Source organism: Rissa tridactyla, chromosome 2 (assembly GCF_028500815.1).
Source record: "Rissa tridactyla isolate bRisTri1 chromosome 2, bRisTri1.patW.cur.20221130, whole genome shotgun sequence".
Taxonomy (NCBI): domain Eukaryota; kingdom Metazoa; phylum Chordata; class Aves; order Charadriiformes; family Laridae; genus Rissa; species Rissa tridactyla.
In genome coordinates, this window is record NC_071467.1 from 156,084,347 (window position 1) to 156,108,608 (window position 24,262).

A 24,262-nucleotide genomic window follows, 5' to 3' on the forward strand; every position below is an offset into this window, starting at 1 on the left:
GCCACCAACTGCTTGGCCCTGCTCAACCTGTGGATGATTTAAAAACCTGAGCCTGGGTGATTCCATTAACCGGGCAGGAGCTACAAATACTAATCAAACAGTGAACACTCCTTTCTGCTTGCTTGGAGCCATGTACTCTGATAAAGAGAGTAGCAGGGAGAAGTAAGGCATGGATTAAAGACAGGACCCATCAATATGATCGAAAAAAACCCTGCAAGGGGGAAATTTCTAGACTGGAAGAAAGACAGCAAGTTTTTGAGTAAACCAGCTGCCATTAAGTGCTATCATCACAATTTAGAAGAGGAGAGAGTTGGTGTTGATGCCAGCATCACGGCTGAGTCAAGGAACCACTAGGAAGACAGGAGGAATAAAATCTAACCCACTGTCTCCTTAGAGATAGCTGCTTTTGCAAGAGCTCTCTTCAAGAGTCTTGAAGCAGCCAGCAGCCTGAGCAGAAGGCTCAGTTGTAGATGAGGGAACAGATCAGTCAGAAACTTTTATGACAGCAACAGCAATTTACATAGGAAAATGCTTCCTCTGAAAAATGTCCTGAGGATCAAGACCCTCTGGTTAGGAACATTTTTGAGATGCCAAGACCACTACCTGAAGCTTAAACTGAGAAGAAAGCATTGTGACTTCTCAAATAGATATAACTGTGTATCTTTATAAGCATTAGAAAACAACAGGTGTGGAAACCTTCCCTCTTACTGGAATCTTTCTGCTGGATGAAACCCAGAAATGAATCCCCATGTCATGGAAAAGGGCTCTGCAGCAGGGAAAAAGGAGTCATAAGGCTGTACTGAACAGATCATCTCGACAATTGCTAGGATTCAGCAGGATGAAGTGATTTTTTCACAGGCCTTCAGAGAGTAACCGCCTTCTCAGACTGAATGAGGAAGAGGTGTAAAGAACAATCAGACATGACTTTACAGAATACCAACAGCTAATGGTCTTTTCTTGTGGAATCATTGCTTTTTTCTCTGAGGGCCTGTCTGCTTTTGCAGAGCACAAGGGACACATTAAAGAACCTGATTAGAGTGTGTATATGTTAAACTGTATCTGTAAATTACAGGCATAAAATGTCTCAAGACAGGGCAGCAGAGGTTCCTTTAACATAGATAAACCCTACATAACTATGAGGTATGGTAATTTAGAAGTATTTACCAGCAAAGCTAACCAAGTGCAAGACATAAAGCCACTGATCACAGCTCTGCCCCTCCAACCCAGGTGACAAGGGTAGAGATCCTCTTAAAAAGGAGCTCAGAGACAACCATTTTTTGCCCCTTTCCATAGAATTATAGGGAACTTGGAGTTGGTTTATCAGAGAGCAAGCAGAGGCCAGTGGGCATCTCTGAACCAAAAAAAAGTCTATCCTGAAATATATGTGCAACTGCAGGTAAAATTAATGGTAAAATTAATTTAATTAATTCATTAAAAGTATTTAAGAATGATCTGTAGATTTTCAGGAATGGATGTTACTGATTCCCATTGACTACAGACCCTGCTTTCGTGTGATTCATATTAGTGATGCATAAGCTGCCACTATCTATTTTTATTTACATAGCATTTATATTCTGCAATAGAATTAGCTTTTAGACATTTCAGCATGTGAAGAATGACACTTTTTTTTTGTTTACGTATAACCACCTTGAGCTCTGCAGCATATGTGCATAATTCAAAAGCATATGTGAAAAGAAACAAACCAAAAAGGCCTCCAGTCCTGACTGATGAATACAACTGGGGTTTTGCTGCCACCTTTGCTGCTATCCTCCCTAATCACCTCTTCTAGCAAAAATAGTTTTCAACTCCCTAAGAAAGATGTAACCTCATAATCCAGCCATAAGGTGTAAAACTCAAAAGAATCCCTTTTGTTGGGTATGTTTAATTATAAGCAATAGGGCGAATCAGTTCCTGAAGCTGTGAAAAAAACATCAAGGCCAGCAACAGCCAACTTCAGGCATGGTGAAATGAAGTGTCGGGCACTGTACATTCAGTACTTTGAAAAAGGATACATGGTCTCTTTGTTTGGACTAAGCAGTTTTGGTGCATCTGAAGAAAAGCGTAGAACAGTTGCCTGGAGTCAATTTTGCAATTCTACATTTCTTGGCATGGTCTGAGCAGCCCCTTCCCAACTACACCAGCTGCTGGTGGTCTCAAAGGACTATGACAGCAGCTGGGAATCACTAGCACTGAGAGGGTGTTTTGGACACACTCCTTTCTATCCTGAGCTGCAATGACCCTAAAAAGCAGTAGTGTCCAAGACATCACTGCAGCCCACTATGCCCTCAGGAACTCCTGATAACAAGGACTATCCAGCACGCCGACATTAAAGTATCTCTCATACCCTACAACTAGCTCACGGTATTTCAAAGTATTTTTTAAACTACTAGTAATATTCACTGTTTTATGGCATTTGAAACACTAATCCGTGTCTGAATTTCTTGTCTATTTACCACAGTCTCCATCAAGGGCAGGTTACACAAGAAATCCTGACTCTGAAGAGCGAAGCACAATGTACCTCTTCACTTCCTCTGTCAGTACAGTCTTGCCTGTCTGCTAATGAACCAGACTGCACTGTCACCATGCTGCTAGTATGACCTCCTAGAAATATCAAAGTCCAAACTTTACAGCTCTACTACAAAAATCACACATGCCCAGCTTCATAATCCATCCATAGCCCAATTTGATGGTAAAAACAATCTCCTTCCGCCCTATACTAATTCAGATACTTGTGTGTAAATACAGGCGTGAGTAGCACACGGAGCACAGATTTAATGATGCACCTACCATCTGAAAACATCCACTGCTGTAAAAGACAAGGTGACGACTCCAATCTCCCTGTCTTTCAACACTGTACAGTCAGGTATACAATGAGAATGGAATAGCTCTATAACCAATTAGCACTACAGTTTCCAAGTTCAAATGAAAATTGCAGAAAAGTGAACAGAGAACCTGCTAACTCTTCATTACTAAGTTTTACCATTTTCAGATGTGTTTCTTTATCCATTGAGGAATATATGCCCACGAATAAGGGCTAAAGGATCTTCATTAGCATTATAACTGAACAGATACGTTTCTGATGAATTGTCTTTTAAAAACTCTTCTGCATTTCTGTATCACAGAGAGGTATTTGATGCAGAGTTAAAGCAGAAAACCACATTTCTCCAAATAAATTGAAAATTTAGAAAAGCTCTGTGATCGAAATTGTGTTCTATGTTAATAACACACCATAATATTTAGTGATATGACTACATTCAGGGAAGTGTTGCTTTAAAACCACGTTTTTATGTAATTAATGTTTCATAAGGCCTGAATAAACTTCAAAAAAGAGACACTTCCTGAGTTCTCTGTTTGGTCTTTTTGTAAGTATTACTCTGTTATGATGGGCGGGTCATATTAAAAAGTCTATCATCAGATGCTAAATTGACTAATGGCCAAACAAAATGTCTATTTCAGTCCAGGTGTACATTTTTCCTGAATAACTGGAAACAAAGGTGCCACAAATATGTTTCTACAGCGGGTGTTTGCTTATTTTTCAAGCCTTCAATATTTAGGTTATTATCTTTGAACTTTTTTTCCCAGCTCACCATTATGCCTTATGCAATATATGCCTTGTATAACTAGAAACATTTGATAACCATAGCTTTGTAAATCATTTATCTGGTGGCCTGAAATTTTTCATGCTATTTTCCTCACAGATCTCCAACACAATTGAGGAAGGAATCAAACTTGCATCCAAAAGCAAAAAAAAAAAAATTAAAGAAGAAACAGAAAATCTTTTTATAACCTATGAGAACAAGAGCAGGAAATATAATTAAAGATGCTCACGTTTGAATTGGGAAGTTTGGGGAATAAAAATATATGCATATATGGTCCCCACTGAATCTTAATACAGGGCTCAAGAGGACAGAAATACAAAACTATAATCATTTTTCAGAGCAGACACAACTTTTGCATAGGACCAGTTACAAGACCGAGCCCAAACATCTTCATGCCTTAGTTTGCCACCTGTTGACTGGGGATAAATACACTCATACTTTACTCAGTGGTTACAATGATATTTAAAGAATGATGTGAAGCGCTCAGAAACAATAGTGACAGAATAACAAAAATAAGTACATAGGCAGAAAATTGCTAACATGCTTACTGCTATGAAAATTTGAGTTGATTTCAGATCCCTTCAGCGAATTCTTACTCAGCCACAAAATTTATATAAATTATACAATTTCTCATTAAGGTTTAATTAGCTTTTAAAAATGTGTTCAAGCTAAAGAAACAAATATTGTCACAGACGAACAATAACTAAATTGAAGACAGTATATTGCTCAGATCTCGAACATGAGAGATCTGGTTTCAAGTCCTGGCTCTGCTACAGTCCAGCTATATATAGACAGAGCAAGGCCTGTAAACTAGTCAGTTTGATGATAGTGTAAACTCCGTGAAATAGAATGATAATTTTCAGACTTGTGATTATGCCCAATTAACAGTAATTATTACTGTTAAACCACCTCTTGAAAGTTTGTAATCAGCTGCTGTTAACAATGGTTTTAATATTTATGGTACCATCTACAGCTTAGACTTTTTTATGCTGCGTTAATGAAAACCAAGGTTTAACGACGGCTGACACCTACACCACAACCTTATTTTAAAATGGTCTCTATGTCTTAAAGAAATATGCTGAAAGGACAAGGCTAAAGGGGAAAATCTGCTAAGTGTGTTTTTGTTTGAACTAGTTCTATGGCAGCACTTTACAAAGTTTGTTACCAAACATAGCAGCTGATCCAAGAAAGTCAGAAAGTGCATATGTTCATGTTGTCAGTCACATGTGTAGGTACTCAGCACTGCTATCTGTGCATTGGAATATCACTGCAGTCAAACTGAATGTTGGCACTGGATATACTTAAGAAATGGTCTCATGATAGCCTCGCCACTATGCTATAAATGATTTTTCAAGTAGAAAAGAAACAGATCCAAATTATCCCATCTGTTTTTATCAGGATTGAATACTCTGTCTTTACACATCTGCACTTAGTTGAAAAAAAATGAAGATTATGCTATTAAAAATCAATTAAGATGAAAAGGTATATTGGAATGTATCTCTGGCTACCTCATCTGAATCTGGATCATTCCTACAGTTAGAGATACGTGAGTAACAGGAATCATAGATCTATGTGAGCAATAATAGGCTTTTATCAGTTTACTTCATAATTTTCATTTAGCTACAGAAGCAGCCTGAACTTTTCACTAAACTATAGGATTCCACATAGAGCCGAGACTCAAATGTAGATATCTTGTATAATCTTTTGGCAGGTCACTTAATCTCTCTTACTTTCCTATCCCTTTGGAAGCAGTATTTAGTTTCTCCTCATCTTTGTCTGCTTTGACTGATGAGATGGTAGTCTACTTGGAACAGGGACTGTCTTTTAGAGAGTCAACTATTTACTTGAGACCTATGAAAGATACTGACGTAGAAATAATAAATATTTAAAATGCCACTCATCAAATCAATGCAATGCAGAATGATTACTGGATTCTATTTAAGTTGCAGTTTTATGACAAGAATAGCCCATTGCGTGCAATCATTTAGTATCTTACGTTTGAGAAGATCTCTCTCTTCCTGCAAAGCTGGGTAACAGCATCAGGAATTGTAAAATATTACTTGGCTCATAAGATCTCCCAAACTGCAAAGTATTGAGTGGTTTGTGGGTTTTGGCAAGTGTTCCAAGTCAGCAATTCATAAATACTGGTGATTCGTGAAGCCTTATCCCATAGATCTGCAGGATAAAATATTTTGAGAATGCAACAATAAGAGTGTGTTTTAAAGGAATGAAAAAAAAAAAAAAGGTAGCCCAAACCAGGAACTTCCTTACAACGCAGAAATCTAGTCCTGTTTCAGTGCAAGTTTTTATCATGACGCCTGCGTGCTCCACAGACTTTAATGAATTAATCCTTTATGCTCTTGTAAGGAAGGAAATATTATCCTTTGTATTATCCTTAGAGGAAATCATAAAGTCTGTAAAGCCCAGGCATTCCAGTTCATTTAGTGATTTTTAAGGGTCTGAGTTTCTGACTGCTCAATTCTTGGTTTAGCTTCCAGGAATACTGTGGTTTTTGCAGTTCCTCTTCATAAGAAATTATCTTCTTAAATATACTAAATATCTTGTTCTTTTTTGCTGAACTAGAAATCCTGATTAAAAAAAACCTTACAAAATATAATTTTAACAATATATCACTAATATATAGTCCCTTCTACATCTGTTTGACCACAGAAGAAAGAACCAACCAGTTAGTCTAACCTTGCTTGATTTTTGTGTACTAACACTCCTGTTGTTCATGCACACTGTTCCTTGAGAGATGCATTCTTTCTCCAGACTGCAGAGTTTGAGCTGTAGAAGAAACAGGAGTAGTTTGTATTACCACCGAGCATCCATTGTCGATTTGTAATATTTTACCCATATTTGTGCACACATTCCTCAGCTACCAGCGTACCACGGAAAAACTCAAATCTCTTTGGTCTCAGCAGTGTCCCATTAAAAACTGGAAGCATTCAGTGATTAATTTCTACATCCCACACACTGAGAAGAGAATTACAACTGGCCCAGGCAAGCAGAAAACTCGTATTACTTTATGGAAGAAGTGCACTCGTTTGACTGTTACTCAACCACAATAAAATTTAACAATAAGGAAATAAAAATCATAAACCCAACACACATACATCAGTATGTCTAACAATATTTCTGTAACATTGGGCTTTTAAAAAATTTAGTCTCCTATAAATAACACAGTTAAGCTGCCTCGGGAAAAAATCCCAAACAGAAGAAACCCTATCCATTAAAGAAAACTACCTACAATGAGGCTGTCTGTATGTGCTGGTTTTTGACAGGAATCGGTCGTTTTCTCTCTGTCACACACTCCTTCAGTTACAGAAAGGGAGAAGATGAGCTCTGCAATCATAAACCCTGAGTTAGCAGAAGGAACGATACAGTACAGTCTTCTTACTGGTGTGATGCGTTTGGTTTCCTGCCCAGGTGTTGCATGGGGCTATGGCCTGGGGGAGATAGGAAGACTGTGTGTCTGAAGGGGTAAGTAAGTATCAGGAATTTTGAGGCCCCCTAGAAAAAGGATATAACAGGGCTTATGATGTTTGAGAGGTTAAAATTAGACCTTTCTTTTTTCCCTTTTCTTGACAAGAACTGTAGTCTGCTGAAAAACAGTCTGGCATTAAAGAACAAAACTATACTGAACTTCTTTGTAAAATAAAAAAGAATTAGGAATAGCAATTGTTTCACTGTTTTAAAGTAATCAAATCTTCATATAGCACCTGCATGGTCACAACCTAATGGATCAGTCATACTTCCTGCGCTCCTTGAAGTATCTTCTGTCATTCTAAATACCAACTGTCAAAGCTGTTTTATTCCTTTTCCTGACTAGGCTCTACCCTGGCCATCTTCCTTTGCTCAGCGTTTCTTCCTCATAAAAGAATTCTGTAAAACTGAAACAAATTACTAAGGCAAACACCACCTGTGCTCACAGAAACACTTTTTTGCCCAAGACTGAATGCTGAGACACACCTTCCTCGGATGAACAGTGTAAAGCTTGACGTCTGTTAAGACCTGACCTCATTTCAGGCACTACTATGTGCTTTATTGCCTGTACCAGCTAGGGATTTGCAACAATACAGCAATCTCAAAAACAGTTCCAAAGGGTACTTGAGTGTCCTTAGAACAGGTCTTCCAAGTAAATTGCTGTATTGTCTCTGTGGGAATTTCTAGCAGATACCCTGAAGGCAGGAATATGACTCTTTATCAGTAAGAATTATAAACGGGATCCTGAAGGCCCTATCTGGATTCACTTCTGAGATGCAAAGATAAGCAGCAATGCATGGTACAGATAATCATTGCCCGCTGGTTGTGAGGTGATGTAGTTTTGCCACGGTTGAGGTAGATGGCAAGCTGAGGACTGGGAGCAGTCCTGGAAGATGATTCTTTCTAGTGTTTTAAGTCGTAAGAAGAAACCACATGTTTACCATTTGCCTAATTAACTGTATAAAAGCAAATTATGATCTATACTAAATAACTAGAACTGTTTCACAAAATTTGTTTGTTCTTTGGTCGAACAAAAGAGCTCCTGAATCTCTTGGAATTCATTGGAGTTTTATGTAACTAAAGATATACTCTATTCCCCAACTTGGTAAACTGAGGCCAAGAAGTCAGAACTGAGTCCTACTGAGAGAATGGTCTCCTGGCTTTCACAACCCGGATGAGGCAAAAGGCTCTTTCATGAAATATTCTTCTCCTAAAATCCTCCTATTTATGTTTACCGTTTACTTTTGAAACCGCAACTACTCAGCCTTACTCCACGGAAGGCAGAACATTCTGTGGTAGGGTCTGCAATTTTGGACAGGCACCTGGATCCTCCCATCGCTGCTGTGACAGCGCTCCAGAAGGCAGTAACGCGCCCTATGCCAAGGCGAAGGCCTGAAAGCGTTCCTAGACGTCCAGCCCTCGGCGAAGGCAGGCACCGGTAACCCGACTTGCCGGGAGGTCAGGCTGTTCGGCCCCGTTCTGCCCCTTCCTAGTGCGAAGGGTCTGGGCGAGCCGCGCTCCCCTCAGCGCCGCAGTGAAGGTCTGTCAGAGCTCCCGAGAGAGGCCGGACGGTGGCCCCCCAGCAGAAGGCGCCCAGCGGGCTGGGAGGCGCCGCTTTCCCGCCCCCCTCCGGGAAGTAATCGTGGGGGCCGTGACAGACGACATGGCGGAACGCGACAGCTAGAGCAGCGGGAAACCGCCGCCAGGGAAGGGCTCAGGCTGAGGGAAGGGGAAGGCCTGGCCCGGCCCCGCCCCGCCGGCGGGGCTACGGCAAGTGAGAGGAGACAAAAGCCCTCGGGCGGCAGGCGGCATCGCCCGCCTCCGCGCGCTCGTTCGGAGCGGGTGACGTCAGGCGCGTCACGTGCTTTTCGGCGCGCGTCACGCCGCGCGCGGCGGCTCCTCCGCCAATCCGTGGGCGCGGGTGCCGGCCGAGCGCGCCGCTCCGCGCGGCGCCGCCGGCCAATCCCTTCCGCCGGCGGAGGAGGGACTTCCGCCGGGAGCCGGAAGCGGGTCTCTCATGCGAGCGGGTGGTTGAGTCTCGGCTCGGAGACGTTTCGGGCCCCGGAGCCGCCGCCGCCGCCTCCTCCCTCCGCGCCCCCCTCCCCGCCGTGCTGCCGCCGCCTGCTCCTCCTCCCGGCCCCCGCCCCGCTCTCCGCTCTCCTCCTCCTGGCATCCGGCGGCGGCGAGGCCCCGGCGGCGGCGGCGGCGTAGCGAGAGGCCCCGGCGTAGCGGAAAGCCCGGTAGGAGCGAGAGGCCCCGGCGCCAGTGGAGACACCCCCCACCTTCCGTGCCCGCCCGCCTTCTCCCCATCGAGGCCCGGCCCGAGGGCGGCGGCGGCTGCTGGTGACAGGTGAGTGCGAGGGGCCGCCCGGGGCCCGCGCCCGCCCGGCGCCGGCGGCCGCTCGGGCCGCACCCCCTGCCCCACTTCCCCCATCTTCCGGTGTGAGGGGGGAACGGCGGAGCTGAAGGGGGAGAGAGGCCCCCCCCTTCCGCCACCCGCCTCGCACCGGGGAGGCGGCCGGAGCCGCCATCTTCCCACCCGAGGCGGTTCCCGGGGGAGAAGTAGGAGGGAGGAGGAGGGATCCCGGCTTGGGGCCTTGATGGTAGCGGGGGGATAGGGCGAGTGGCCGGGCCGCCGGGGCCGCTCCCGCACTGCGGCCTGGCCGAGCAGCGCCCCGGAGGGTGGCCGGGCAGCGGGCGGGTGAGCTTTGCCCCCCGCGCCCGTTTGGCGTGGCCGAAGATGTCCCCGTGGACAGCGGGTGGGAGCTCCGCCTTTGGAGGCGGCGGGGAGGGGGCAACGCCTGAAGCGCCGGCCGTTCTCGCCTGTCCCTCTTCGGCGGGTGGCGAGCTGCGACCCCCTGGAAGAGGCGGGCCGGAGCCGGCGGCGGGTGCGGGCGGGAGCTGGGCAGTGCAGTGCTGGCTGCTGGGGATCAGCCCGGACTGGTGAACCGATGGTGCGGGAGGGAGCGGGCCAGCCGTGCTCGCAGGTTGCGAAAATCTACTTGCCAAAGCAGCCGCCACATAAACGGTGTTTTGCCTCTAGGATTTTGTTGGGCCTTCGCTGGCTGCTTCAGTTAAGTTGTTTTCACTCTCAGTTTCAGTTTGTGCAGATGCTCAAAATTACTACGTAGCTTTGTCCGCAGTTTAAACAGATGTGCACTTGCCAAACAATGTTGTACAAGATTCCTGTGTGGCAGATAAGTATAATTATTTTTATTCTGCAGGTAAGGGAATTGAGGCAAAGCGGTTAAGACTTGCCTGTGGCCACAGAGAGAGAGCTGGTTTCAAAACCACTCTTTAAACTTGAGTCACGGTTGGGGTAAAACCATGGGAATTCTGGCTTCCGATCCTGCGTCTTGTCTCTGGCCTAGTTTTGTTGGCCTCCGTCTGAGTTCTTAGTAAAATTGGAGTAGGAATCTTTATTAAGTACTGCCTCAGGATCGCTATTGAAAGGCTTTAACCTTTCATGTGGTTTAAGTGTCATGTCAAACTTATCTGGTTTTTAAGCATTGGATAAATTTTCAAAGGTCAAAGCATGTTGTGTTTTTTTTTTTAAACTTGCTGGGATTTCACAACTCTAGGGTTTTGATTCTGATCTGGTAACTGTTTTTATCAGTTGAACTTTCACTTGTTTCCTGCTGACTTGTAAGCATTTCTTCAAGTTAATTCTTGAGATACGAAGCTAATCAGCTTATTCACTCAAGCTATTAGAAGAACATTGGTATTTTCTAATTTTTTTTTTGTGGGAAGTGAAAGGGAGGGGAAAACTAGGGTGAGGCCTGATAAAGTACATACAGAAAACAGTATGTATTTTATATGTAACGTCTACAGGAAATTTTATTCTTCTGGGTATATTGCCATTTATATGTGTATACTATATATATGGAAGCCAAAATTACTCTTACATTTAATTGGCCCTGCGTTCTGGGGAAAAAAAAATCCTTATTGAAACTGGTATAAAAGGTTTGCATAAATGAATTAACAGAAAACATTTGACCTCTTGGGTGTTCCTGAATAAGTGATTGTATATTTTCATGGTATATAATCAGGTCCTTAGGTGCACACAATGTTCTGGGTTGGATTGAATTGTTTCCCTTGTAATTATTTCTGTTTTTTCAAGTGTTTACGCACAAATGCCTTAAGGGAATAAAAGTGTCAGCACAAGTGTGTTCTGCCTTGGCTGCTTTTTATGGCTTGCTCTAATGCAAATATGCACATAGAAAGGTATGGATGACTGATAAGTACATATGTATATATTGTTTAGATATGTGGCTGCAACTTAAATCTTCTTCAGTACAGAGCAAGATGTAGGTTCTGGAACTGGGAGCAGTTGGGGGGACTTTGGGATTTGGGGTTTTTTTTGTTAGTTTGAGACGTGGTAATCATGTAGGCAACTTCTGACTCTGGTGCTTTACTTGCTTAGAGTGAAATTAACTACTTGGTTTATTTTACTGAAATGTGAAATAAATACAATCAGGTTTGTCTAATCTACATGTCCTGTGGAGATCTGTTGCTGCGTCTGTTATTAAGTCTCATATCTGTCAGTGGCTTTGGCTTTAAATCAGTTGTGAGCTTAATTGGCATGGTAATATAAACTCTTTGTTAAATATTTATTACATTACCTCACAAAATGCACATGCTAGACATGGAAGAGGCGTGTTTCTGGCCATAGTGCGTGACAAATCTAAAGTGACAGCTGAAAGGTAGCAAGAAAGGAGTTAGAAAGAACAAAGTAACTGGGTGTAGATGTGTTTCATCAGTTTAATTTTTTTAAACTAGCTGGCTTTTTGGCCCTTCAGTGCTATTAATGTTTAATTCCATGGTGCCTGTATACATTCATCAGACATTCATGTTCTCGTAAATTAACAGGTAAGGTACACAAATAAGCACGTAGAGCACTTGACTTACCTTTTCTTGTGCCTGTGTTGGAAGGAGCAGGTTTTGTCAAGGACAGTGGCCTTATTGATCTCCTTGAAGAGGAGCATTCTTGTCTTGGAGACGCTCTGCAAAGGCAGGTGCAAAGGTGGCTGTAGAGGTAGCTAACAAATGCAGCGTCAAGAAGGCTATTGCTGGCACAGAGAAAAAGGCAAAAGAGACCAGATGAAGAAAGCCAAGAAACAGTTTCAAGTCTGGAGAACTTCAGGCTTTGGGAGTGTGATTTTTTTGTGTGTGTGTATGCGCATATGTGAGGAACTGTTACATGATGCAAGACGTAAAAAGTGTGGTTTACACAGTGTTCTGTTCCTTTAAGCATTTACTAGCAAAATGACATTTTTAGACAACAAGTTTGTGTAACTTTAGAAATAAACTAGAAAATAATCTTTGGCTGCATTTATTCCTGTATGTAATCTGTCATACTAAACTAATATGCGTATTGCCAGTCTCTTGTATTTGCATTCAGAATGGACACACACAGGTAGGAGTAGGAAAGGAAGGATGTTACAAAATAGGATATTGTAAGGAAGAAAATTAACCCCTTCTCCTACAGTTTTGTAAGAGGCAATAGTATGTGGAGAACTGTGTAGAAAATGAGAGTAAAAGCTACGCTTATAGTAAAGGCACCAGAAAGGTCTTTGAACGATGTTCCCAAAGCAAGGCATACGCATGCTGAATCCAATACTATTATTTTAGTCCATCTAAAACAAGATCTAGACAAGGTGGATTTCACCGCATAAGCCAGTCGTGAAATTAGGGAGGGGAAAGTGATGTAAAACTAAACTTTAATGTTAGTTTTGTGTGATACCTCAAAAAAGAGAAAACATAAGTGCACACCCTCTTCCACCTGAACAGGTAATATGCTTTATCAAATGTATCAGTTGAAAATGTTGTAAATACAGTTATAAGCTAGTGCTTTGGGGAAGCTCTATTTTCTTTTCCTATGTATTAACTCTCCTGTGTGAAATTCGAGGCAAGCTAGTGTATCGTAACAGCCAAACATGAAAATAGGACACCTCTGAGCACTTATTCTGAATGTAAAACTTAGTAATATTTCACCTGGTCAATAAAAATAATTTGGTGCTGTAAATATTGATAATTGAAGAAGATCCGTTGCTATTCCAACAATCCACTTCTTTCTCTTCAAGGATATGCGGACTTTGACTGGCTCATGATAAAAAAATCACCTAAAGCTAGTAAGTTTGAGGAACTTGTTAGTAACAGGAGACTCGAAGCTGACCACCCATTCATTTAAATTAATCTAGCCAAGTTCTATAAAGTAGTGCAACAGAGAAGAAAATTCTATTAATTGGTTCATAGCTGCTATTTCTTAAGTTTTGGTGATGTGATGGAGCCAAGGATTTATAGTCCTTTTTTTAATTGGTCTTTCACGTTTGTGCATTCTGTGCGCATGTTGCTGTTCTGTACCCTTTCTAAAGGAGGGTGTCCCCCGTCTCTTTTAGGAAGCACGCAATAGAGTAATACCTGCAGACAACAGAGGTACTTTGGAGTACTTAAATTAGGTGTGACTGTAATACAGCATAATTGTGCGATTAGCCATGACAGTGTTCGTTCTGTGATGTGTGCTGCTGCAGGTATTTTGTGTCTGGCTATGTGTTTCAGGAACAGCAATTAACTCCAAAATTGGAAGTCTGACAGGGGTTACTAATATGTGGCTAGCTACTTGGCCTAGAACATAGCAGGGAATTGGGGAAACACTGTTTTGACGCCCTGGTGAATCACCAATTTCTTTGAGCCTTAATCTTTCCTAACGCTCGTTTACCATGGAGGGCTGGGCTATGCATGTTCTGGATCCTGTCAGTCCAGGTCCTTAATGGGTAGTTGAATGATGTAATACAAAAGGAATCATTCGTTCATAAGCTGAATGGATTGCCGCCTCTGCGCTTCCAGCAGCTCTGTTGTTATTAGCATAAGGCTGTTGGCATGTAAGGAGCTGGTGTCCCAGGGAGTATATCCTACAGTAAAGGTTTATTCTGGATTGCCTTTATGGCCAAGTGGAGTTCACAGATATCTCCAGTTCAGTGCACATGTACTTAAAGTAGTAGTAGCTACACACAGCTTTTAGTTATGGACTGTTGCATATACCGATAGATAGAAACACGGATGCCTATAGATATCTATAGGTATCTATCTGGCATGGTAGCTTATGATGAATTTTTAGACCCAGAATTGCTTTATCTGTTAGGGACTCTTTCCTACAATGCCTGTATTGGTTTCACTATTGAAAATGGCAAGCGCTGGCGATCCAAAGACTTTGGAAATTACAACCTTCAGATGCTGTCAGCAGTTCATATGGGACTTATTCAGGAATATACTGAGTTTTGAGTGTAGATGTAGAACATACAGTTATTTTACCTAAAGCTTGTGGTGGGCTTTTTGCAAGTCTGAATACTGTGTCACTTAATTTTGCTTTTAGATTTCCTCTGTTTTCATGCACAAGTATCACAATAGTATTTCCCCTTTGCTTAGATAAATTCTCCCTCAACTTCATACAGGCTTTTCCCTGCTAGTTTGGAAATAAGCATCCATGATGAATATTAATGCTTTATCGGTGGTATTCATAAGACAGACTTCCATCTGTCTTGGTGATGGAGTTACAAACTTACTTCAAAAAATTGTATATTTCTGTTATTCCATTAAAGTGCTTTATAATCATAGGATGCCAGTGATCTGACAGGGAATCTTCAGAAACAAAATATTAGTTAAATAGTAATTATGTTGAGGAAAAAATATTTAACCCTTTGATAAATCTCGCTTGTCCGAAACTTAATGAAATGCTTGAGAACATTACAGGTTCTTACAGTTAAGCCTCTTGGCAGCCCTCTGGTTTTGTTTTCAGTCAGTGTTGGTATCCATAAGTGTATTTTTACAGGTTGTGATGCTGTCGCAGGTTGCCCCACAACAGTCTGACTTCTGTTCAAACAAGGAACTGATGAGTCAACAGACCAATGTCCAAAGTAGCTGGCTTTTTCATACCCTGGCACTGAAGGTTTGTGCTCAAACGTTTTGATGTATGCTGCTGGTTTCTCATTCTTGTTCTAGGAACTAGAAAAACGGAGCAAAAGTGAAGAACACATCGGACACAGCTACTTTTAAGTGTTGAGGACCAAAGTTTATGAAACAGCTACCTAAGGTGCAGAATCTGCAATCTTGGAGTTTCATTCCCATTCAGTGTTATTGCTACCTGATAGATAGGGACAGAAAATGGTCAACACATTGCTGTTTAAAGCAGCAAGGCAAACAATTTGAGCAAAATATCATTGCCTGCATTGGAATGTCTCCAAGATCTTAGGTTTCTGTACTTGTTCCTGTTAAAAGCTTGTTGTCCAATTCTTTATAATGGATGTCTAGAAGACTTGTATTATAAAGGAGGGAGAGGGATCTTTTTGTTATGAACCTGTTGCTGAAGCTTAGCTTATAATCTGTTTTTTACGATTATAATTTTCTGTTTCTTAATTAACTTTGTATATTTTAACTGCCTGGATTCAAGGAATCAGTGGAATTTTTAGGAGAGTCTGTGCCCAGTTGTTTTGGCTTGCAAGGAAGAATTATTGTCCCTAAATCCAAGCTCAAATATTGGAACAGTCCATCCTCCTAACAGTGAGTCAAAACCTGAATTACCAGTAGTTTTGATTACAGTGATACTCCAAAAAGGTGGGGTGTTCTAACTGTGAACAAATGTGCACCAATAGTCTTTCATACAGTGTTTTACAAGTAAAGCAAGAGTTGCTTCTGATTTTGGTGAAGCTTGTAATGGAGGATGGTGGCTTTTTCAAAAAGAGGAAGTAATACTAAAGTGACTGGATTATTTGGGTTAAATTCTATTTTTGGCAAAGAGGTTCATGAAATAATCATTGGCAAAAACATAAGCTTCCTTTTCTTATTACAAAACCTTAAAGTTAAATGACGCTTTTTCTGTAAGTAGTTTAGCTTTGGTCATGAACGTGTTTCAAAACTTAAACTAACATATTTTAGGTAAATGAATACCTTTCAAGTCACCCGCCAAAAAAAAACCAAAGCCCAGAGCTCGAGGGAGTTTATCCTAGGCTGTATGTTTTGCAGAACAGGTGTTTATGAAAATAATCTTTGCATAGTCAGGATTATTGTATGTGTTCCTGTTGGAAGAAGACTTGGCATTGTACCTTTTCATTTATCACTGTAATTATCAATATCTTATTTGGTTCTGTATAGGCCTCCCACCTGGACTCGGGTGTAGACCCTTTTCTCTCTCACTTTTCTCAGAACTGTTCTGACTGAAGATGTATTCTAGGAGCACCATAACAGCTGTCCCATCAGTCTGCATCAAATATTTTCTATAATTCTAGTTCTGCATGTGTTTGAATTTGAGATCCTTGGTGTAAGATTTCTGCTTCCCCTAATTAGGTGTTTATTGTGTGGTCTGAGAATGTGATGATAAAGAACCTAGCAGTCCGCTTTGAAGCTGTATGTGTGTCTTAAAGAATAATTCAAAGCACTAAAAATATTAAGTGTCCTAGAAGTTCCAGTTTTTGACCTCCTCTTGCTTAAGCACAGCACTGATTGCAGACTTGAAACATGGAATCCAAATAATAGCAATATTCTAAGATAAGCCTATTAAGACCTGTTAAAGAACGTCAGACTTCTAACCTCACCCTTGGAACTGCCCTAAATATTAACCTCAGAGCTTCAAGTGATGTTTGTAGTCTTGTCTTTCATCATAAAATACTGCATCCACTTTTGCCAGCTTCTGACTTTTTCTGGAGAAGGTGCTGTCCATAAAATCCCACCCAGCATAGCTGGGTTGGTTATTTCTTTTACTTTTGCAAACTGTACTGCCTAGAGTCACAGACAGCACCCTGAGTTGCATGTTGGCCATCTTCTGGCTAGCAGGGTAGTGAAGTATGCGGAAAACTTAAAGATCATATTGGTAAATCGAGAGGAGGAACCTTCAGTAATTGAAACAAGGAAGTTCGTTGTTCCCGGCATTGCTACACTGACGCTTCATGCACAACATTTAACTTGTTCCCTCTAAGCGAGTGCTGAAGCTGCTGGTACTCTGTCTTGCGTTGTATCTTTTGAAGACTTAGTGTTTCTTTGAAGAATTAGGAAAGGCCAAATAGATGATAAATTGCTGCATCTTAGCTTAAAAAATCTGAAGCAGCTAGTAAAATATTGTAGCAGTTGTTCTGTGAAATAAACATAATTCATAAAATGACAGGTCCATTTACTGAGATGCTGGCCAGTCCATCAGCCAGCAAAGTCAGGAATCAGTTTCAGTCTTAGAATGAAAAATGCCTCTCAAGATGAAAGTGCAACAGTTCCTGAAACTTTACTGCTCTGTGTGAGCTCTTAGCATACCTAATTGTTGCTTCCTTCAGCAGTGGAGTAGGAAGATTAATCTCTCTGACTTTCCTTAAATAGATACTTTAGAGAAAAGCAAGCCCCCAAAACCCCCTTGGTTAAGTCAGAGCAAGCCAGCTATGTGGGGAGGGAAGGGAAACAAGGAAAATACATTATTATGCAAGATACCATCATTGCATAATAATTCCTCATGTGTGCATGAGTTCAGAGAAGATACGATATAATGAGAAAGACAGTATCCAGACTGCCAAAGTAAACTCACTTGCAGGAAATAAGATGTGTGTCAAAATGAAGAACTATATAGTTCATAGGAAAAAAGATGAGAAGTCTTTCACGTGGCTTTTTGTGATAGCCATGTTAATCTCTTCATGTGGTGTCTTGGTTGGCTATGGGAAGGAGTAATATAGGCTAAAGATACATGGAAGTTTTTGAAAAGTTTCCCTTATTTTTTTATTTTCATTTTAAATAAATCAGTTTAAGAGTTTAAGTTACCATCTAGTTTTCCGAAAATGCCTATTTAAAAATAGTACAGAAATGCACAATATTTTGTGAAATCCATAATCATTAGTACTAATAGGTATCGGCTCCTGCCCTATTCATTCCAGGGCAAGCTTTAATTTTCTTTCTAATTCAATTTGCTGTTTCTAGTCAATTGTGTCTTCTGCTTTCTGTGTGTACTGAGGTGTTGTGTGATTATTAGCTCATGCGACCTCAGTGCAGACAAGCATCATGGATGATGATAGTTGACGAATTAGATGAGGTTTTGCATGTGGTGGTGCTAAACTTCAGAAACAGGTTTTTTTCATGCTTTCCTAATGTTTGCAGTAAGTGGAAAAAATTAATTTCCGCATCAGTGAACAGTATTTGACATTAAATATTGGTATTACACTAAAAGCCTGGAATAGTCTCCCAGCTAATTTGGTAGGCATAAAGATATCTGAAGTTATTGAAAAGCTTTGATTTGCGGAGAAGAATGCAATTAGCCTATTGAAGATCACACCAAAGGGTCTAGAGTTAATATTTGTGTGGTAGGTAAACACTTCTAGCTGTTAAAATTATGTATATTAGTAAAAATACCAACACTTTAATTTGCACTACCTCAGCTGTGACTTTATTTGCAGATCAGAATCCCACTGCACTGGACACTGCAAGCGCAGACTGTTGCCTTGTAGCTTAGTCAAGCGTAACAGGTAAATGTAGGTGGATGGGAGCGTTACATGAAATTAATATGAGCAGTGGGCTAGTATAATCTATGATGTCTGTGCTCTGATGAATACTTCATCAGTTTTTAAAATATATGTATTTAAAAAAAAATCTTGCAGAAGAAGGGAACTTAAGTCACATTCTACAGTTTCTGTTAACCCGTGTTAGGCATAAATTTGGGGGTTTTATACTTAGCTGTTATTTAGGCTGTCTTTTTTTAGAAAATTATATGAAAAGTTAGTCTCCCTCTACACTTAGGCTCATTTAATAATGTATTCTCGATTATACAGCTTGGAAGCAGAGGCAGATGTGAAATGGTGTACAGTGTGGAACTCCAAGCTTGTCCTTTTGTAGGTGCTTTGAAGCATCATGGCACTGTGTTCAGGCTTAATTTGTTTTCTGTGGTGTTTTTTGGTTTTCTTTTCAATGCAAAAGAGCAGTGGTTTGCATTCACCTGTTCTTTCACTCTTTAATTCAGTACAGGCATTCTGCTGGGATTTCTCTTGTGAAAGTCCTGCAAGTATGTTACTGTTGTCTTTTTCTTTTTTTTTTTCTTTTTGTCTTGCAGTAGGAACTGCCTGTGATGCTTTGTAGGCAAGAGTAATAGCAGCAGCAGAATAACGTGCCCTTGACTTCTTAAGTTTCACTCAGAACTGCAGGACTTGGTTTGTAGTACTTTGCTGATGATTGCCTAGAGAACAGGAAGGAAGGATTAATGGCATTGGTTCAGTTTGGGTCCTCTCTCCTCTGCTGGTGGTCACAGAAGTAAAGTGTGTGTGCAAGCAACTACTGTGTAGTTCTCTGTTTAACTGTTTGTAGAAAAGGGGGATTGTTGAAATTTATTCCAATTCAGTTCTTGCTGGTGATGTTTTCTTTCCTGGAAAAATAAGAAGAGACACCAGGGCTGGAAGGTAGGGAGGAGGTCAAATGCTCGTGAACTTGAGGGAGTATTTTATCAGAAAGTCGTTATACTTTGAGACACTTACCTAATGTGCTTGAGTGGCAAATTCCTGATCTCTTTCCTGAGAAAGATGAAAGACCTTTTTCCTCCAGTGTGAGATTGTTTTGTGCTTTTCGTAGGCCTTGGTGATGAACACAGAATTTGTGATTCTACATTCAACTAGATCAAACAAGTTTTCAAGAGAAGATGGGGTTGTGGAGAATTATGATCATAAATGCTTTATATTAAGGTAGCACCCCACCTTTCATTTCACAATTGGCATGGTTTGGCTGAGCTGTTAACTTTAATTCTGCCATTTGAGAGGTTGCTCAGATAGTGCACAAGTGGAAGAGTGAAGGCTTTATTTTAATTAACAGTTTGGTACTTCTTGAAATCATCATCTGATAAAAGAATATCTTATCTGACATGATAGTTATAATAGAAATTAAATATGCATCTTTATGGATAACCTGCAGGGTGTGTGCTGTTAGTCCACTTATAGGAGGAAAACAAGCTTGTGTCTTTCTGATGGATGTGCTACATGAAGCAACACCTGTTAATTAATGAATTGGGTTTCTTAATGTTATGTGCTTCAGCCTGCAGTCAGGAGAGTGCTGCTTCAGATTTGAAAACTCAGAACAAGCCGTAAGCAAACTGAAAACTGCTCATGACACAATCACACTTGTCTTCGAGGCACATGATACTCTTATCAGGCACAAAAATTTCTTCCCAGTGGGTTATTCCTGTTTTGGTAGGCACTCCTAGCATTCTTAAATGGTAAGATATTTTTAGATTATATACTATTAAACATCTCCTGCATTGCATTACTGAAGAGGATGTGATCCACAGGCTTATTAGTCCGTTTCTTGAGTGACGTTTAAGTGTGCATGAGATAACTTTGACACGCAGGTGCTACCTTCTTGGTGTGCAGAGGACTGCAGAAATTCTGTGCGAGACCTTTCAATGTAGTGAAAATATCTTCTTTTATTTTAAGCATATATGCTTAAAATACAATATGTAAAAGGCTAGACATAAAAAAGATAATCAGGATTATTTCTGGTAGGAGTCATCCTGTTATCTTCTGTGTACTGTGAAGATCTTTCTTCCTGTTGTTTGAGATTAGGTGAGTGAATAAGGCTGTAACTTCATGCCCTTCCTATTTTTCTTGCTCTTGACTGAAAGCCTTTCATATACCTCTGTATACAGTACTTATCATTTACCACTATCAGGTTTCTTTTGGTATTTTATCACCTTTGTTTTGTAACTTATTGCTTGGTATCCCTTGGATAGCTAATTACTCTAACGATTTGAATTTCTAGACTTGCAGACTAATCAGTTTTGGTGTGCAGTTTGTGTGCAAGTTGGAAAGCTCAGTAAATGATGGAGTTGCAAATTGCTTGTGACGCCTAGCACAGAAATGTTTCATAGATCTTTAAATAAGGAAATGCAGCGTTCCCTTCAAATAGCAAGGTTTGCTGTTTCTCTTGAAATCTCAGCCATACTTAGAGGAGAGAGTAAGTTTGGAGAGATAACTAATGGAATTGCAGAACAGTTTTGGAGGCTATCAGCCTTATAAAGAACTGAAGTTTTTGGGTTTTTTTGAAAAACAAAAACTTGTGAAGTAGATGCAGCAGCTCTAAACCTGGTGTTTTCTATTGCAGAATGTTAAAACCATATAGCTTTAAGGTTTAGGTGGCCTGCTGACACAGTGCATTTCTTACGAACACCTGGTTGCCATGTGGGTTTTAAAATGCCCATGCAATGTCCGTGTTCCTCTTCAAGAACCAAAAAGTTGCGTTATCGTGGGTGCTGCCTGGGTGGTGCCCGGGCATAAGCAATTTTCTTGGCAGGAAGGAAAACTGAAACAAATCAAACAGTACTTTTCTGGGGTTTTTTGAAATCTAACATTCTAGCCTACCAGCTGGCATGTACACTGGATGCATCTACATTTTGAAACCTCCGTCTGGCAGGCTTTGATAAATGTCTGGGCCAGGCTAAGTAAGCTCCAGAGGTTAAATTTTCAACTTTTCCTCTGACTGTTTAGCTAATTAGCAGTTAAACAAGTTCAGAGCCTTGCGATGATTTTTAAAAATAGTAGTGTATTCAGTATTTAACTTCTGTGGACACATGCTGTGATTAAATATTTGTCATGTCAGCTTTTTAATCGCTGTTGTGTAGTACAGAGTTTACAACTGACGTTGGCGCAATGATGATTGCAGAGATGGCCACCAACAAATGTGCTTTTGGGGGCTGGTAGATTTTTTTTGTTTGCAGCTGTTTTGTCCACTGTGGTAATGTAACTACTCACAGTATATTTTCTTTTAAGTAATGCCATCGTTTGAATGATAGATTGTTTGTCACATCTGCTCTGTTAGAGAGGATTATTTCCTGCTTTGAAAGGAAAGATGGAAACCCCTGAGTTCTGTCACAGGCTTTCTGTATTGGAATGATACAGCTTTGTAGGGGTTACTCATCTACAGAATGGTAACGTGTGGCCCATGCACCAGGATAATGGTTCAACTCTTACATTAACAGCTGAAATCGTTCTTTGAAAGTCTTCTAAAATGGCCATCTGATTAAAATTGCAAGCTCCAGTTTGTATCACTGCTCATAATGCCAAGACGGGGGGAAACTTGCAGCCTTTCAGGATTTGGATTTGTCAGTTTTTCGTGATAAAGCTCTACAAGCTTAACTATCCTACATCTGAGTTAGCGGCTTTACCTGCACTGAGGACATGATTAACTCTTGACATATTATATATGCCTTGGATATTCAAAACACTTCTGAAAGTAATGAAGAAAGGTAAATTTTTTTTAAACAGGAGTTAATGTATTAAAATTAATAGCATACTTTTGGAAGAGGCATTTGTAATTTCTCATACTATGTGATGTATTGAGCAGTTGCTAAAATTCTTTTCTAAGCTGAAGTCAGTGGTAGCTCTGATTACTTCTGCTGGGCTGTCGTGATCCTGGTGGATACTTAAGGGCCTGAAAGGTGGTGAGAAACTGTGTTATCTCTGACAGTAGAAAGAGGGTTTCTGGACTGCCACTGGAAGTTTGCTATGGGGCTGCAGTTAGGCAGTGCGCTTCTGTTTTGAAAGCTTTTTAGGCTTTTTCATGTTACTGGAAGTGTATTTCTGTATTAGCCTTGTGTAAAGTTTATCTTAATCTGTGTTTAAAGCTTCTAAAATATTTGCTAGGAAGAGTTCTGCACAAAGCCAAACTGAGATCTATTTTTGTTTGTGCTGGCTGGAAGAGAAATGAAAAGATCTTTTATTCTAGTGAGCTTTTTTGTTTTATGGTGTTGCTGTTTGCAGTGTGAAAGTTAGTTGTCAGCACTTGCATTTGTAAATCTCTTTTTAAGGGCTGATTACCCTGGGCTGAAAGTTGGCAGGCAAGATCTCAGCCCTAGAGCATTGTTTGGGGTTTTGCATGTTTTTAAATAACAGATCTATCTGACGGGTTTGATTGAGAGAATGCATGCTGCTACTCATACTCGTGTAACTAGACAGCAAAACAGACTGCCTAAAAGCACGCTTTGAACATGAATTAGAAAAATTAGATCCTACTTCTAATGAAAGCAGAGGTGGGAGGATCGGGGGCTGCACTCGAGATAGGTTTTGGGGGGGTTGGCAGGGGGCAGTAGTGGTTTTGTTGGCTATGTAACAGTGGAGTAGATGTCTCTTCCAAGCTGTTTGCAAGGTTGTGGTGTATGTGGATGCAGAGTGTATATAAATATCTTCAGACAGTTGAACATTAACTCTGCCAGTACTGTAAGATACCTAAACCTGAACTAAAACTGAGTGTAAAGGTTAGCCTGATATTGGCATCATAATAATGCACACATGTGGCTTTTGGATGAGAGCGGTCCCAGCTCTGCTTGGCTTGGCACCCAGACAAGTGTGATCATGTGGCTGTGTGCACTTACCCCTGTAATCATCTCGTGGACCATTGCTGGTTTGTATCTGGTATCTTCTGAAATGGTGGAATTCTTATAGTAAGATGCATCTGAAAATATTTGCCAGTAAACAACCATGTTGTCAACTTAAAAAAAAAAAAAAAAAACAAACCAAAAACCAACCATACAAAAAAAACCAAAGAAACACCCAAAACCCAACTGAACAAAAAAAAACCTCAAATGCCACAAAACCCCAAACAAAAAAAACCACAGACAAAAAAAAAACCCCATGACCACTTCTTTGTGAAGGTGGCTGTGGATGTTTCAGAGGGAAACCAGTAGGTTGGAACATGTGCTACCTGTGTCGCTTGGCCAGGTGGTCTCAGTCCATCCTGAGAATGTTCTTGTAACTCCTCAGATTAACCACTGTTGACCAAGTGCCTGCAGGGACAGATCTGTATGAGTAAAGAGTTACTGCCGCCATTGTCCTCACTCTCATGAGAAAACAGCTGTATTAAGGCGCTTGTCCCCTTCCTGTTGCAATTACTAATTTAGCAGACTGAGCAGTGCGTTATAGTTTTGGGGACAGTAAGGACTTCAGGGTTGAATGTTGTGTCATTTCTAAGAAACATGTCTTTACCCGTATTTTAAACTTCTGGGGGATAAGCGTCTTGCCTACTTAAAAACCAAGTTCACGCTGCTTTTGATAAGCTTCAATAAAGTTCATGGAGTTTCTCTTGGATTAGGTAGTTCTGGAAATAAATATTTGCATGTCTTGAGAGTAACTTTGCTCTTGATATCATACATCTGAAGTTGTTGAACTAGACTAAATTACTCTATG

At 40.8% G+C, this 24,262-nt stretch overlaps 1 protein-coding gene and 1 long non-coding RNA gene across 5 annotated transcripts in view; one reads left to right on the top strand and one right to left on the bottom strand.

Annotated features, from left to right (window-relative positions):
* Window positions 1-959: 959 nt before the first annotated feature.
* Window positions 960-8,792, bottom strand: LOC128906027 (uncharacterized). The gene is made up of 3 exons (XR_008465047.1): window positions 6,850-8,792; window positions 6,297-6,386; window positions 960-5,774 (listed from the first exon to the last, which is right to left on the bottom strand). It is a non-coding gene; the product is annotated as an uncharacterized LOC128906027 (long non-coding RNA).
* A 290-nt stretch (window positions 8,793-9,082) lies between these two features.
* Window positions 9,083-24,262, top strand: part of LARP4B (La ribonucleoprotein 4B) — a 56,727-nt gene continuing 41,547 nt past the window's right edge. The window contains exon 1 of one of the 4 annotated variants that reach the window (XM_054190207.1): window positions 9,083-9,435. Coding sequence is in view for 2 of the 4 variants with exons in the window: in XM_054190206.1 (XP_054046181.1) it covers window positions 14,974-15,030 (57 nt within the window). In the remaining 2 variants the exon portion in view is untranslated. Of the gene's footprint in view, window positions 9,436-14,933; window positions 15,031-24,262 lie in introns of those variants that run through there. The other 3 variants (XM_054190206.1, XM_054190208.1, XM_054190210.1) reach the window with 3 other exon arrangements.